Source organism: Phocoena phocoena, chromosome 2 (assembly GCF_963924675.1).
Source record: "Phocoena phocoena chromosome 2, mPhoPho1.1, whole genome shotgun sequence".
Classification (NCBI taxonomy): domain Eukaryota; kingdom Metazoa; phylum Chordata; class Mammalia; order Artiodactyla; family Phocoenidae; genus Phocoena; species Phocoena phocoena.
This window is the reverse complement of record NC_089220.1, coordinates 106,922,276-106,938,893: the sequence shown is the minus strand read 5'-3', so window position 1 is coordinate 106,938,893 and position 16,618 is coordinate 106,922,276. Positions and strand designations below refer to the sequence as shown.

General features: G+C 39.3%; 1 protein-coding gene across 2 annotated transcripts in view; it reads right to left on the bottom strand.

Moving 5' to 3' along the window:
- The window catches only part of SNX1 (sorting nexin 1), a 36,144-nt gene that overhangs the window by 13,707 nt on the left and 5,819 nt on the right, over positions 1-16,618 (bottom strand). The window contains exons 2-4 of one of the 2 annotated variants that reach the window (XM_065872700.1): positions 7,263-7,374; positions 3,631-3,758; positions 3,013-3,079 (exon numbers count right to left, since the gene is read on the bottom strand). In XM_065872700.1, the coding sequence (XP_065728772.1) occupies positions 3,013-3,079; positions 3,631-3,758; positions 7,263-7,374 (307 nt within the window). The remainder of the gene's footprint in view (positions 1-3,012; positions 3,080-3,630; positions 3,759-7,262; positions 7,375-16,618) is intronic. The other variant, XM_065872701.1, reaches the window with a different exon arrangement.

Genomic DNA, 16,618 nt, shown 5'->3' with positions numbered 1-16,618 from the left:
ATTCCCTTCCTTCCCACCCCGATTCTTCCCCACACCAACCAGGAAAACGTAGGTCAACAATTACTAGCTGCCAAAGCCTCTGAACTGGTCCTGGGGTAAGGGCCCAGGGGAGGAACGTGCAGTTCTAGACCTGCAGGGTCACATATTACAACTTGGGTTCACTGAGATGGCTGGGAATAACTGCTTTTATAAATTACACAGAGAAGTTGGAGACTGTACAGGAAGAGAGGGCTTGCTTTCTTCATCTATCCAAGCCCTACCAAAAGAGCAATGTGACACAGACCTACTAGAGAATGGACTTGAGGACACGGGAAGGGGGAAGGGTAAGCTGTGACAAAGTGAGAGAGTGGCATGGACATATATACATTACCAAATGTAAAATAGCTAGCTAGTGGGAAGCAGCCGCATAGCACAGGGAGATCAGCTTGGTGCTTTGTGACCGCCTGGAGGGGTGGGATAGGGAGGGTGGGTGGGAGGGAGATGCAAGAGGGAAGAGATATGGGAACATATGTATATATATAACTGATTCACTTTGTTATAAAGCAGAAACTAACACACCATTGTAAAGCAATTATACTCCAATAAAGATGTTAAAAAACAAACAAAAACCAGAAACTATTTAAGTAAAGCTTTAGAAATTATATTTATTACCACTGTTAGTTCTCTTCTAAACCACTTAAACTATATTGCCTAATACTACTAAGGATGCTTACCACTGATAAAAGGAAAAAAATCTAAATTTACTTTATAAACTTTCAAATTTTCAGTTGCATAGTCATGGTCAAATGTCCAAAAGGTCAATTCCATGATTTAGTGCCTGCAATTAAGGAATGACTAAGTGCAAACATACATAAAAACACAGTAGTGAAGTAGGATCTTCAGACACTTTGCCTGCTTATCAGCTGTTTTTACTGAGGCAATGTGTAAAAAAAGAGACATACTTTCATGTCCAGAGCTTATAAGATACGGAAATGTCCTAGAAATGCAGCAGTTTTAAATTTGTTAATTTCCTAAATAATTTCAGGAAGTTGAAAATGACATATGCAAATTACCAAGGCTCTAAAAAGCAATATCCTGGTAGTGAGACTCTTATTTAGATGGTGTGGGAATGAGAAGCTCATGTTGAGTAAACAGCCCACGCAAACAGAAGGTGCTGTTATAAAGATCAATATGAATCTTGACGTAGCTGGTTTCTTGGCATTGACATGACTAAGAATCTACTATGGTGCAAGGGGATGAAGGTTTATCACCACAAGTGATTTGTGTTTAAATAAATCTGATCCACGGGATGTTTAAATTAGTTATGCATTGAACTGTGTCCCCCTAAAAAAGATATGTTGAAAATCCTAACCCGTGGTACCTCAGAATGTGACCTGATTTGAAAACAGGGTCTTTATAGAAGAAATCAAGTGAAAAAGGGGTCAGTAGGGTGGGCCTTGATTCAATATGACTGGTGTCTACATAAAAAAGGGACCTTTGGACAGAGACAGACACACATAAAGGGAAGATGATATGAAGGCACCAGGGAGAATGCCATGTGACAATGAAGGCAGAGACTGGAGTGATTCATCTGTGAGTCAAGGAAGCCTGAGGCTCCAAAAGCTAGAGGAGAGGCACGGAACAGTCCTTCTCTAGTGCCTTCAGAGGAAGTATGGCCTCACCAACACCATGATAAGACTTCTGGCCTTCAGAACTCTGAGAGAATAAATTTGGTTTTTTTTTTTTCCTTTTTTTGCGGTACGTGGGTCTCTCACTGTTGTGGCCTCTCCCGTTGCAGAGCACAGGCTCCGGAGGCGCAGGCTCAGTGGCCATGGCTCACGAGCCTAGCCGCTCCGCGGCATGTGGGATCTTCCCGGACCGGGGCACGAATCCATGTCCCCTGCATCGGCAGGCGGACTCTCAACCACTGCGCCACCAGGGAAGCCCTCTACCAAGGATTTAAAAAAGCTAATAACTAGCCTAAAATCAATGTGCATATAGAATATTCATAAATATTAGAGAGGCAAGAGAGAATCCTAAACATGTAATCCAAAATTCTGGTCCAGGTTCTACCACGGGCCATACATTGTGACCTGACAGGAAGGCTACATTTCATTTATTGGTTCTCAATTTCCTCTACTGGTGGATGAGGGAATTGTATAAGATGCTCATAAACATCCTACCAGTGCACCAGTCTAGGAAAAGTAAAACTCTACAGTTTAACAACAAACCATTTTGGCATAAAGTCTAATTAGATTTTAAAAATTCTTGTTCCTAGTTCAGAACAGACAAAGGGTTGGAAATCACATTTTTCCTCTTAACCATACAAATATCACCCCTACTTAATAGGAGGAAAAAGCTCTGTGCAGCCTCTTCTCTTAGAGACTATACCTGGAACAAGGAAAGTTGAGGCCTGTTTGCTCTCCGCTCACTAAAAGGTCTCACAAGCTTGAGACACAGGAAGGCTATCCTAAAAATCCACATTCTGGTCAAAGTTAAGTATTGTGCTTTTTGAAAATCTAATTTAAATTTGATCAAAATTCAACCTGGGTTCTTTAATCTTTACCTATGAAAGAGAGATGCAGATTTCCCCACTTTATTAGACTATCAAGAGTACATAGTAAAAAGACGTGTAACAAGAAATCCAAATTTCTTGAGGGAAAAATACATCCAGCATCCCAAGATTTTAAAACGTGTTTTTAGGGTGCTTAAATGGAATTTATGATCTCAAGAGGGAATAAAATGGTGTCAACAACTCTGTGGGAGAAGCCAATTTTGGGTTTTTAAAAAGGGATTCAAATAATATTTGATTTTCTGATTTTTCTTTCTTAAGCCAGAAAAGGCCTAAATAAGTACTGGTAACTGCTGTTTCTGGCCTTGGAAGCATAGCAAGGGGCATAGTTTCATAGGAAAGATAATGATGAAGTATTTCACACTAGCTAGTTCAGCTCTGGAGGTAACCATTAAGAAATTAGCTAACTGTGCTTTCCACAGCCATATCCTAACATCACAGGGAGTCCCAAGTACACTTACCTATCTTCTCAGGATCAGTTATACCAACTGTCAAGTCAAATTGGTCTTCCTCTTCTTCTTCCTCTAGCTTTTAAAGAGAAGACAAATCGTGAGATACCCCAAAAAAGGCTATATTAATTTTACTCTGCATTAACATTACATCAATATAATAACATATATTAGATATAGATATATCCTTCTACACATCAGTGTTCAGCTCTGTCCATTCCCAACAATCTTGATGAAGCAACTTCCACTACTTTAAGTTGGAGCTTGCACGAAGGTCTTTGTTACATCTATTCTCTTAAAACATTATTTTGATCATAACGAATAATTACTAGGTTTTGGAAGACTTGCCACTGTCAGGCTAAGGAGGGAATGAGGAGACACTATACTCTTGAATATGGGAGCTTCGGACACTAAATATCATTAATGACCATTGAAAGTCTCTGTGCCATCTTCTGGGTAACAGATACTCTGCCCAGGAAAGAGTCCTTTATTGGATTTTGGCTGTCCATTAACCATAAGAGTCTTCTTCAAGAGTCATACATGTTATATCAAGGTTCAAACGCAACTGAACTTCAGACTGGCAGCACAGTCCTAAACATCCAAAAGAAGACCAACAGCACAAATTCTCACCTCCTCATAGCTTGGCTGGGGCTTAGAAGAATTTGTGGCCTCCTGTGGAGGAAGAGAAATGAGTGTTTTGGCTGGCACCTTCTTCTGATTATTTTGTGTGCTGTCCAGGGATAGCTCCACTGTGGCATCTAAAAATAGTTGATATTTTATAATGAAAGAAGAGTCAGAAAAATTGTAAGCTAGAAAAAATGGACCTAAGATACAAATGCAGTAACACTGGGGGAAAAGTACTGTTTGCCACATCTGAAGATGACACTGTTGTTTTACCACAGTTTAAGAATGTTCACAATTACAGTTTTAGATCATCTTGCAAAGATTAAGTTATGTTTAATATATGCTGTCCAAGGGGGATAAAAATATATTGCAATATCTGAAAATCTTTCTAATCAAAATAGTTAAAAAAAAAAGTGCTAAAGAGCTGTCTTTGTCTAGGAAAATCTCAGCTGAACAGAACTCATTCCCTAAGTGCTCTAGGGAGGGGACTTTTAAAAGAGCATTATGTACCATTTTTAGGCATTACAATTTCTTAGGCAAATAATAAGAACACACTCTAAACTAGGAGCAATGGAGCTAGAAGTTCAAAGCCTAAATAACTGAGTTTTTTTTTCTTTTTAATAAAGAAAAATATAAATATCCATTAGGGTTTGGCCTGATCAGTAAGTATTCAATTCTAGCCTTAGGGAATTCAAAGAGAACTGTTTCTTTTTCTTTTCTAGACTTTCATCTAGAGCTAAAATGAAACCAGACAGAGGGGTCTATAAGGCATAACCAGGTCCTAGATCAATGTTATTGTCATTAAAAGGGCTTCCCTGGTGGCGCAGTGGTTGAAAGTCCGCCTGCCGATGCAGGGGACACGGGTTCGTGCCCCGGTCCGGGAAGATCCCACAAGCCGCGGGGCGGCTGGGCCCGTGAGCCATGGCCACTGAGCCTGCGCGTCCAGAGCCTGTGCTCCGCAACAGGAGAGGCCACAACAGTGAGAGGCCCGCATACCACAAAAAAAAAAAAAAAAAAAAAGTTAATCATGTCTATAAACAAGGTTGCCAGACTGTCGGCATCCTATCAGGATTCTTTTCCTCATCAGGAAAAGAGAGGTGGTAATATAATCTGGCCCTACTGTAGGAGTACAAACCACACAAAAAGTATGCATAATGAACATGCTAGGGTGATAGGATTCTTTGAAGCAAGCAACCAGCTAAAGTATGTTTAAGAAATTCATATCATGCAGGCACCACATAAATAATTAAGTTATCCAATCCAATAAATGTGACCGAAAACGAAACAGGAATTTAAACATTTAAAACCTTTGGCTTATTAGAGTGCTACTAAAAGCCTTTTGAAGAGCTGTGCATTTTTTATTGAGTCCTGTGACAAATGTGACAAAACTTACATCAAAAATGCTTTTTTCTTTGTACTCTTGATAAGAGTAATGGAAGAGCCACTGGACTCCATCACAGAGATTCTGACCATCACTAAACTAATCATGTAGAAAGTATTAGAACATTTAAATTTCCACTGTCAATAACTGAAATATCTGAGAAACTACTCAAGTCCTAAACTAAATGTATCACTGTAGGCATTCCTTTCTATAGATATCTTATGTTCCTTTCTTAGTAATGAGGCAGTCATTGGCTGCTTTTGAAAACAGTTGGGGAATGAAGTAAATCAGAACCTTCATCAGCAATAAATATGTCCCTAATAAAGATCTTCTACATGTTCATATATAAAACCCAACCATGGGGTAACTCAGTCACACCAAGATTTCAGGTCTTCTTAAAGGGCAAATCATATAAATGTTAAGTTCCCAAAGATAGAAAAACTTTCTTTGCAGTCTGCCATATAACTAGATGATTCATTATTTGCATTTCTCCTCCAGAAATTTTATCCCAAATGTAAACATTAGCAGAATGAACAGTGGGCACTTAAGTTTCATAGAGGAAAGGAATTGGAAAATATTTGAAATCTTTATATTCTTTCTTCTAACCTCTTCTTCCCTTGTCATGTCTTAATTTCACACCGAGTTCAAATGTGAGAGTCCTCCCAACATCCTCCCTTCCCAAGTCCACCCTCTCATCTCTTCCCTTCCTTATCATTCTCTCCTTTGAGGGTCTCATTCACATGGCAGTTTTAATTACCACCTCTAGGAAGTTGATCCCCACATTTAAAATTTAAAATATCTAAAACCCAAACTCACTCTCCCCACCTTCCAACTCAAAGCTAGTTTCTTCTGTAGAATGTAGTTCTCAAAATGGTACCATTTTCTTCCTAATCCTTGGGCTTGAAACTTTTGACTGTCTTCAATCCTTATTTTTGGACACCCGTTATATCCAATCACCAACACCAGATTCTGTTGATTTCAGTTTTTGAAAAGTTTTCACCTTTCTTTTCCTATTTCTATTACCTTATTTTTGGTCTTTACCATTTTATTCTTGAACTAATTTGTGATTGCCTTCTGACATCTCCAGTCTTTGTCCATTGCAATCCGTTTTATATAATAATTCTACCAGGTCAGTCTTTCCTCACTTTGCCCATATCACTTTCCTCAAAACTACCAATGGCTCTTAATTGGCACTAGGATGAAAATTCAAATTCTAATGATTACTCTTATCTAAAATCCTCCTAAACAACACTTCCAGACTTACCTTCCATGGCATCTCTAAGAAGCCCCTGTTTTGGCCCACTGAGTTTGCTGACTGTCCCTCAAACACACCATATACTTCCTGCCTAACCATTTGCACCCTTTCTCTTTTTCCTACATAAATCCTGCTTCTTCCAAGAAGTCTTACAAGATCACTCTAGAGCAGAGCTTATCAATGAGGGCACTACTGATATTTTGGGCTGGATAATTCTTTTTGGTGAGGGGCTGTGTACTGTGGGGTGTTTAGCAGCATCCATGGCCTCTACTCAGCAGATACCGGCAGCACTGCCAGGTGTGACAAACAAAAATGTCTCCAACCATTGCCAAATGTCTTTGAATGTCTTTGGGGGTGGTGCAGGGGAAGGACCACCTTTTGTTGAGAATAGGGCAGTCCCTCTCAACAAAAAATTATTGGGCCCAAAATGTTAATAGTGCCAAGATTGAGAAATTCTGTTCTATACTAGTATTTTTCAAACTGCAGTCTGTTGTTCACTGGGGAATTGTGACAGTGATTCAGTGGGTTACAAACAGCATTTTAAAAAAAGAGAAACAACAGAAAATTTCAGATTGTATGGAGGGTAGTAAAGGCAAGTCATTTAATAAAACTTTTAGTTTTATACAAGTGCATAAATATTTGGATTATGATACAAAATGTATTTCTTACTATGGGTCTTGGTCATAAAAGTCTAAAACCACTGCTTTAGTCTCATCTCAGACCCCTCTGAGCTCCTGTGACCTAATATTTCTATCAGTCCTCTGGCCACATTTATATTATTGTTTAACAATTTGTCTAAATCACATTCTTAAATAACTGTATATTTATGTCTTACTCCCTAAACCTGTAAGAATCGTGATGGCAGGTACTGCCTTTTATTATGTTTTGGAATCCTCCACAATAGTATCTTACGTAGAGTTGTGTTTCTCATATATATATAGCTTTTTACTTTAACTCAGCAACTTAGAAGATTCCTAGCTTAAGTTTTGAGTCCATACTTGCCTGCAAAGAGATCCTGTGGCTCTTGGTCTTGTTCCTCATGGATCCCATTTTCTTTGGAGCCACTGTTGATGGGAAGAAGGGAAGCAATTCTCTTTGGAGATTGGGGCTTACTCTGAAAACAAAGAAATACTCTGAATACTATGAATAAAATTGTACCATTAAAAACAAACCTAGGGCTTCCCTGGTGGCGCAGTGGTTGGGAGTCCGCCTGCCGATGCAGGGGACGCGGGTTCGTGCCCCGGTCCGGGGGGATCCCACGTGCCGCGGAGCGGCTGGGCCCGTGAGTCATGGCCGCTGGGCCTGCGCGTCCGGAGCCTGTGCTCCGCAACGGGAAAGGCCACAACAGAGAGAGGCCCACGTATGGCAAAAAAAAAAAAAACCTAGAGGACTTCCCTGGCGGTCCAGTGGTTAAGACCCTGCGCTTCCACTGCAGGGGACACGGGTTCAATCCCTGGTTAGGGAACTAAGATCCTCCATGCTGCTTCACATGGCCAAAAAAACCACCAAAAAACAAACCAACCTAGAAAGTGACTTCTGATGCACCCCTCAGTTGCTCCCCCAGGTGTTTAGGGGAAGACAGGATCACTAGTCAGCCAGTTTAATAAGCAGCAAATCATTATTAGTTATGTAAGTGTGGCCTGAGTGATCACAGAGCTAAAATAAACTCACACATTTTAGGGTTGACTTTTAACACTATAACCCTGCTGAAATGCCCTACCCCAAAGCACATGATGCCAACATGGGTATGTGTATACAAAGATAATTTTCAAAAGAACCTGTCCAAATGCATTTCTCCTCAGTTGATGACCTTTATTCTTTCAAATGCTGACAGGGCACATTCTAGTGTCCAGGACACCACACTAGAGACCATAAATCAAGCTCTGATCCTGACTTATTTTGTGGCCTTGGCTGAACCATTCACTGAAGCCCAGTTATGTGGATATTACCAACCCTCCCGACAAGCAAAGGAAGGTATGACACTTTAATGTTGTTTGTAAATGTAACTTATCTTTTCATCCTTAACTTACAGAGACGCAATTTTCAACCAGACTCGTGTCAGGCTAGCAGAAGAAAAACCAGCCATGCTTAGCCTACAGGCACATGGTGAAAATACAGTCAGTCCATGGCCTTTATCAAAAGCTCAGTGATCCGCCGCAAGCAAGTGTGGGGTGAGGCCCCAGACCGGTACCAGAGTGAACAAAGCTGGATTGTGTAGAAAACTAACAGAAAGCTGAGAATCTGACTTCAAAAGCCATGGTGTCATATTAGAGGGTTTTGAAGTCAGACCCCAAGGCCAAATCAGTTAAAAGACCTGACTTAAGGAATCTTTTATGAAACATTTCCTTAACAAATCTGAGGGTGTTTGTTCCTTGGAAACAGGCCCTTTCTGACCCAACAGAACAAAGTGAAATGACAGATTTATTGGGTACTTTGAGTCTGTCATGCAAACAGCTCCATCCCAGTACTGGGGCCACCCTCAGGGAAAGAAACTGTTACCAATATGTAGATTTATACTAGCAAACAACGAAATTTTCTATGCTAATAAAATTTAATGAGCTTTTAGTTGTATGTGCTTAAATGTTACCAATTCTGTTAGAGACAGTGATCCTGTCTTCTACCTGCTTCCACAATCTTAAAAAACAACCAAAAAAAAAAAAAAAATCACTGCCGAGACACAGACCACAAATAATAGGGCAAAACCAAACCCTACACTTCCCTTTTGCCTCTTAAATTGCCAACTACTTTCTTACATACACACGTCCATCCTATACTCTTGTGCTCTTGTACAGTATAGGGAACCTCATAAAAAGCCATCTGATGTCTTTTAATTCAGTACCCACTAATACCAGTTGCCTCTAGATGGAGATCTAAGAGAGATTAAAACTCAGATACATTAAGAATATACGTATATAAATGTAATTTACTAGTAGCTCACCAGAGAGACTAAAGAAACAGGAAAAGAACAGGTTAGAATTTACCCATTTTTAACAACACCGAGAAGAACCCATTCTTGTGATACGGAGATGAATAAAGGCGCCTTTGTATTTCTGTTTTATCATCTAAACTTGGAAGTTTAAAGATTAAGAAAATTTTCTGGAGCAATGCTAGAATAGCAGTCTGTCTGGGAGAAAATATTTGCAAACGATGAGACCGACAAGGGCTTTATTTCCAAAATATACAAATAGCTCATACAACTCAATAACAAAAAGCCAAACAACCCAATCAAAGAATGGGCAGAAGACCTAAAAAAACATTTCTCCAAAGAAGACATACAGATGACCAACAGACACATGAAAAGACGCTCAACATCGCTAATTATTAGAGAAATGCAAGTCAAAACTACAATGAGGTATTGCCTCACACGGGTCAGAAGGACCGTCATTAAAAAGTCTACAAATAACAAATGCTGTAGAGGGTGTGGAGAAAAGGGAACTCTCTTACACTGTTGGTGGGAATGTAAATTGGTGCAGCCACTATGGAAAACAGTATTGAGGTTCATTAAAAAACTGAAAGTAGAGTTGCCATATGATCCAGCAATCCCACTCCTGGGCATATACCCAGAGAAAACTCTAATTCGAAAAGATACACACACCCCAATGTTCACAGCAGCACTATTTACAATAGCCAAGACATGGAAGCAACCTAAATGTCCACTGATAGATGAATGGATAAAGCAGATGTGGTATATATATACAATGAATACTACTCAGCCATATTGCATGGACCTAGAGATTATCATACTAAGTGAAATTAGACAGAAAAAGACAAATATGATATCACTTACACGTGGAATCTAAAATATGATACAAATGAACTTATTTACAAAGCAGAAACAGATTCACAGACATAGAAAACAAACTTAAGGTTACCAAAGGGGAAAGGGGATGGGGAAGGGATAATTTAGGAGTTTGGGATTAGCAGATAAAAACTACTATATATAAAATAGATAAGCAACAAGGTCCTACTATATAGCACAGGGAACTATATTCAATATCTTGTCATAACCATAATGGAAAAGAACATGAAAAAGAATATATACACATATATAACCAAACACACACACACACACACACACACACACACACGTATAACTGAATCAAGTTGCTATACACCAGAAACGAACAAAACATTGTAAATCAACTATACTTCAATCAAAAAAACAAAAGAATAGCAGTCTGTCTTTCCCTATACTAATCAGAAAAGACAGATCCAGATGGATGGGATACTGTGGTGACAACTAGAGCACAACTACTGTCATTCTTCCTCTACCAGATCCTCTTCAAGCCCAAACCATACTTTGCTTGACTAGAACTGTGATGAGAACAAAAGCTTGTGCACTCTTAGTAAGCTAGGTAACAACTACCTTTGAGAATAGAAAACTGCTCCTCAAATATACTCTGGGACTCCATTCCAAAAACCACTAAAGGCTCAGTTCTAGGAAAGCTGAACATAGACTGATTATTGTATTTACTATTCTAATTTTTCCTCAGTAGTTCTTTTATAAAATTAATCTATGTACACAAAACTTTGTATTCTGTTTTTGCCCCCTTTGTCATCTGAGCAGTTTTTTCATGTCTTTAAGGTTGTACAAAAATCCCACTTTTAGTGACTTAACTCTCTATCATCTGTGTATACTACAACATAGTCATTTCCCTAATGATGGGCATTTAGACAGTTTCCAGGTTTTTATTTTTATCATCACAAAAAATATGGTTATGTCTATCCCTATATATAAGTCTACATCTGATTATTTCCTTGGGATAGATTCTTAAGCAGAATTATTAAACGAAATTTTCAAAGGCTCTACTAAGCTCCCTTCCAGAAAAATCACAATTTGCATCCCCCCCCGGCCCCCACCCCACACCACCACAGCAACATTAAGAATTCTCTCTCTCTCTAAAAAATCTTTGTATGTTAACTAGTTATAAGTTGTCTTGTTCCCACATGTTTACTGGCCATCTGAATCCCTGTGATGTGTTTTGGTGTCCTTTGCCCATGTCCTTTTTCTATGCTAAGTTAGCGTTACTTAGATGTACACTTCTCTTACATAAGTATGTTAACTCTCTCTCCGGCATATTGTATAGTACCCATGCCCCCAATTTTATCTCTTTTCTCTTTGTTTTATTTTTGATCTTAGCAAATTTATTCTCAATTGACTGATTTGGATTGGCACTGGCCTATTTCTTTAGGCCGAAGAGTACCCAGCACACAGTTGTCCTTTGAGGCATATTCTCAAGTTTTACTTAAAATCAAATACAAGAGAAGCTAAGCAGGACTATTTTTAAGGATAAGAAGAAATGAACCCCTGTTCATGGTACCCAACATTTATACAGGACTGTTGATAGAAAACAAGTCTTCCATGAGACTAGAGTTTATAATAATAGCTTACTTCTCATCAAAATAAATAGCCACCTGGTATTAAAACATATTTCATATGCCCAAGGTTAAAAGGCTAATTTTCATCAGTATTAAGGAATGATTTATATTAAAAAGCTAATTTTGAAGCAACAGTTTAAATTTTAGGAAGGACTCATTTTTGGGGGTGGAGGCACACTGATTACAGAGTGACAAAATCAATACTAAAAATAAGGCTTGCTTTATAATCCATATTTTAAAAATCTCTTAATAGTAAGTCACAAAACTTTGAAGGGGGCTAAATTTCTAGGCAATAGATAAAACTATTTTCTGTGATGAAATTTTTTAAATTTATTTTTTATTGAAGTATAGTTAATGTACAATATTGTATAAGTTATAGGTGTATAGAACAGTGATTAACAATTTTAAAGGTTATACTCCATTTATAGTTATTATAAAATATTGGCTATATTCCCTGTGTTATACAGTATATCCTTGTAATTTATTTTATACATAGTACTTTGTACCTCTTAATTCCCTATCCCTATATTACCCCTCTCCCTTCCCTCTCCCTACTGGTAACCACTCGTTTGTTCTCTATATCTGTGAGTCTGCTTCTTTTTTGTTATATTCACTAGTTTGCTGTATTTTTCAGATTCCACATATAAGTGATATCATACAGTATTTGTCTTTCATCCTTCTCTGTCTGACATATTTCACTTAGTATAATACCCTCCAAGTCCATTTCTATTGTTGCAAATGACAAAATTTCATTGTATTTATTTTATATTTATTATTATTTTTTTTTTTTGTGGTACGCGGGTCTCTCCCTTTTGTGGCCTCTCCCGTTGTGGAGCACAGGCTCCGGACGCGCAGGCTCAGCGGCCATGGCTCACGGGCCCAGTCGCTCCGCGGCACATGGGATCTTCCCAGACCGGGGCACGAACCCGTGTCCCCTGCATCGGGAGGCGGACTCTCAACCACTGCGCCACCAGGGAAGCCCCAAATTTCATTTTTTTTATGACTGAGTAGTATTCCCGAGTGTGTGTGTGTGTGCGTGTGTATGTGTATTTTTTTTTTCACCACATCTTAATCCCTTCATCTGTTGATGGACACTTAGGTTGCTTGCATATCTTGGCAATGGTAAATAGTGCTGCTACAAACATTGGGGTGCATTATCTTTTCAAATTAGTGTTTTATGGATATACACCCAGGTAGAATTGCTGGGTCATATAGTAGTTCCATTTTTAGTTTTTTAAGAAACTTCCATACTGTTTTACAATTCATATATATTTTATGTGTTGCAATTCATGGTCGTTATTATCATTACTTAAGCTCAAATCATTCCATCATTGGCCAGTGGGAACCTCTTCAAGTTGGCTCTGAGTATTTTTGACGTGACCCTGTAGTTTTTGAAAGCTTCCTGTTAACTGTAATGACAAGATTGTCCAGGCTCTTTTTGTACGTTTCCTACCTCACACCTGAAATCAGCCTGTTCTACGAGAACCAGAAGCCCTGGTTTCTTGAAATACTATTTCAAGACCACGGTCTGAGCACTAGGGGTATTCAGAGGTACCTGGGTTCATCAGTGTATCTAGAGCTTTTCAGTAGAAAGATATAGATACACACATTTGTTTTTAAAATGTTTCATGTGTTCATACTGACATTTTCCATTCAAATATCAAGACTACAAATTTCAAGTCTCCTTTCTTTCATATAAGAATTCTGATTCTCGAGAACACAGTGGATGATAGGATTAGACTGTCTCATAAGTATTCACTTGATTTATCCCACATTACAGTCTCAGGATAACAATGCTGATACTATCACCAACTACTATGATTACTGAAAACAGTTAAACATTTTTTTGCAAATGTTATCCCCATTCCCTTTCCTTTTTAAAAAATATAGTTGTGGGCTTCCCTGGTGACGCAGTGGTTGAGAGTCCGCCTGCTGATGCAGGGGACATGGGTTCGTGCCCCAGTCCGGGAAGATCCCACATGCCGTGGAGCAGCTGAGCCCGTGAGCCATGGCTGCTGAGCCTGCGCGTCTGGAGCCTGTGCTCTGCAGCAGGAGAGGCCACGACAGTGAGAGGCCCGTGTACTGCAAAAAAAAAAAATTAAAAATATAGTTCTTTTGTATCTGTAGTGTCAGAGCGTATGACCATGACATATGATGCTCTCTCCTTCTTATTCCTCCTTAAGTCTGAATTCTATAGGCAACTGCATCTTCAGTGCTCACCACCGGTCCATATGTCTATGTGTCTTCAGTCATTTTGGCTGTCTAAGGAAGGGCTCAGAGGAACAGTATTCTCTGGGTTCTTGTGCTTCTGTTTGTACTTACAAGAGCACTCAGACAGCCTAATCCTAATTCTCAGAGAGTCACTAGAAAGATATGCCAGCAAGACAGCACTTGTGTTAAGAGCAAACAGGTATTCCTTGCCAATTACTGGCTTCAAACCATGAGGCTCAGGCTACTAATGAAATTTCCTTAGCTCAGGGAAGGACAGATGTGGGCTTCCTGTCCCCCAGAGCTGACAGCCATTCAGTACTGAAAAGTACTGCTGTGATTCCAGGTATCTTCCGTTTACTTTAACCAGTTTTGATTCTTCCTCATGTTGCTCAATTGCTCTTTGCTCCAGGCAGAATCTTTGCATTATGTTCAAGGGACCTCAGAAGGGTAGTACAATTGAAATTCTCAACTGCATTTAGAGGATGAATCCAAATAAAAAGCTCAAGTAACAGTGCTTCTGGAAAACTGGGTACATACTCATTTTCCGATGAAAAATTTGGATAATTTAGTTAAGGCAATATGGAGCTACGGAATTGTGTGACAAGGAAAGGACAATTAGGAATAAGTCAACCCCAGAAGTTATACCCAGATGATAAAACGGCAGTCACGAAGTCTTTAAAAATTACCCTGGTAGGGCTTTCCTGTTGGCGCAGTGGTTAAGAATATGCCTGCCAATGCAGGCGACACGAGTTTGAGCCCTGGTCTGGGAAGATCCCACATGCCGCGGAGCAAATAAGCCCGCGTGCCACAACTACAGAAACCCACACGCCTAGAGCCTGTGCTCCTCAACAAGAAAAGCCACCGCAATGAGAAGCCCGCACACCACAACGGAGTAGCCCCCGCTTGCCGCAACTAGAGAAAACCCGTGCACAGCAACAAAGACCCACCGCAGCCAAGAAAAAAACTTACACTGGAAGATCTTGGCATGAAATACTACTCCTTTTGCCACCTTTACTTCTGGGGAGAAATGAGCTAAGTGGGTCAGTGTATTAGTTTTCTATCATGGCTGTGACAAATTATCACAAATTTAACAGATTAAACAATGGAAATTTATTAATTTATAGTTCTGCAGAAGTCAATACAGGTCTCACTTGAGCTAAAATCAAGGTATCATCACGGCTGCATTCCGTCCTGGAGGTTCTAGGGGAGAATCTGTTTCCTTGCTCTTTCTAGCTTCTAGAAGCTGCCTACATTCCTTGGCTCATGGCCCACTTCCTCCATCTTCAAAGCCAACAATGTTACATCTCTCTGTGCCTTTCTTCTGAAGGTAGTGACTCTTTGTCTCTTCCATTTTTAAAAAATCCTTGTTACACTGGGCCTAATCAGATCATCCAGGATAATTTCCCTACTTTAAGGTCAGCTGATTAGCAACCTTAATCCCAACTTCAAATTTACCCTTCACTTTGTAACCTAAGACCTTCACAGGTTCCAGGAATAGGAGTGGACATGCTGGAGGGGGAAGTCATTCCACCTACCGCAGGCAGTGACTCCTCTCCCACACCAGGTTTCAAAAATGGCACAGATGCACTAAAAGTTTCTGTGCTTAGGAGAATGGACCTTAAGTGTCCACTGGATTTGGTACATCTTACTCTACAAACTGGGTGAATATCTAACTAACCCAAATGACTTCACAATATTACCCCCTCTCATAACTTAAGGAGTTAAAGTAGGGATTCTAATGTGGGGTCCATGAGCCACAGAATTGAGAATTGGGCCTATGAATTTAAATGGGAATAAAATTACAATTTACTTTTCACTAACCTCTAACTGAAATTCAGCATTTTCTTCAATTATAAAGACAGGCAACAAACCATGAGTAGCAGCAGTACCTGAGACATAGCTAATAAAAATTAGATATTTTTATTTGATATTACAGTTATTACATTATTACCTTAAAATATCATTTATGCTCATCTCAATTTAAAAATCATGGTATTAGACCTATCCCTAGATATTATTTAAAGCATTTTTAAAAAAGGATATAACATAAAATTATTCTAACGTTTTGATAATTGCATTTCAGTATAATTGGTTTCCTTTGTAATATTATGTATTTTATACATTTAAGAACATTATTCTGAGAATGGGTCCACAGACTTCCCTGGACTGCTAATGGGTCCATGACACAAAAAAGGTAGAGAACCTCTGAGCTAGTTCCTCTAGGACTAATGAAAATGGAAAAGGGGGAGCTAGAAGGGTGGGGGAAAATGAGCCTGAAACTGACCACTGAGTTAGTAAAGGAAAACCATGAGCAAGTGCAGTAGAGACCTCAAAGTGAAAGGCCATCCATGATCTATCAAAATTTAGCTACAGACATTCTACTGCATCCTCTGGTGTAACTTCCATACCAAATTTTTGGGGTCTCACACTAATAACTTGGAAGGGCCTGGAACTGAAGAAGGATCAGAGTACTAATGGTGCATTAGCTTCTAAATTGAAAAAGCAGAACTAACCCAGTTCAAATCTGCTCTGAAAGCAAAACAAAGCCCCAGCTGTCCATCTGGCTAAGCAAAAGAATACGCCAAAGTTGAGCAACAGACTTTTCCTGGAGATGAGATACTTATGGCTACTTGCTCTAGTAACTATCAACTACTCATGATTTATTTATGACAGCAGTTACTGAAGAGTGCTGAGAAGCTTTGAGGACCAAGGGAGAGAAATTAGAGTGTTCTTTTTCCTCTCCCTTCTCCCAGCCAAATGAATCACAA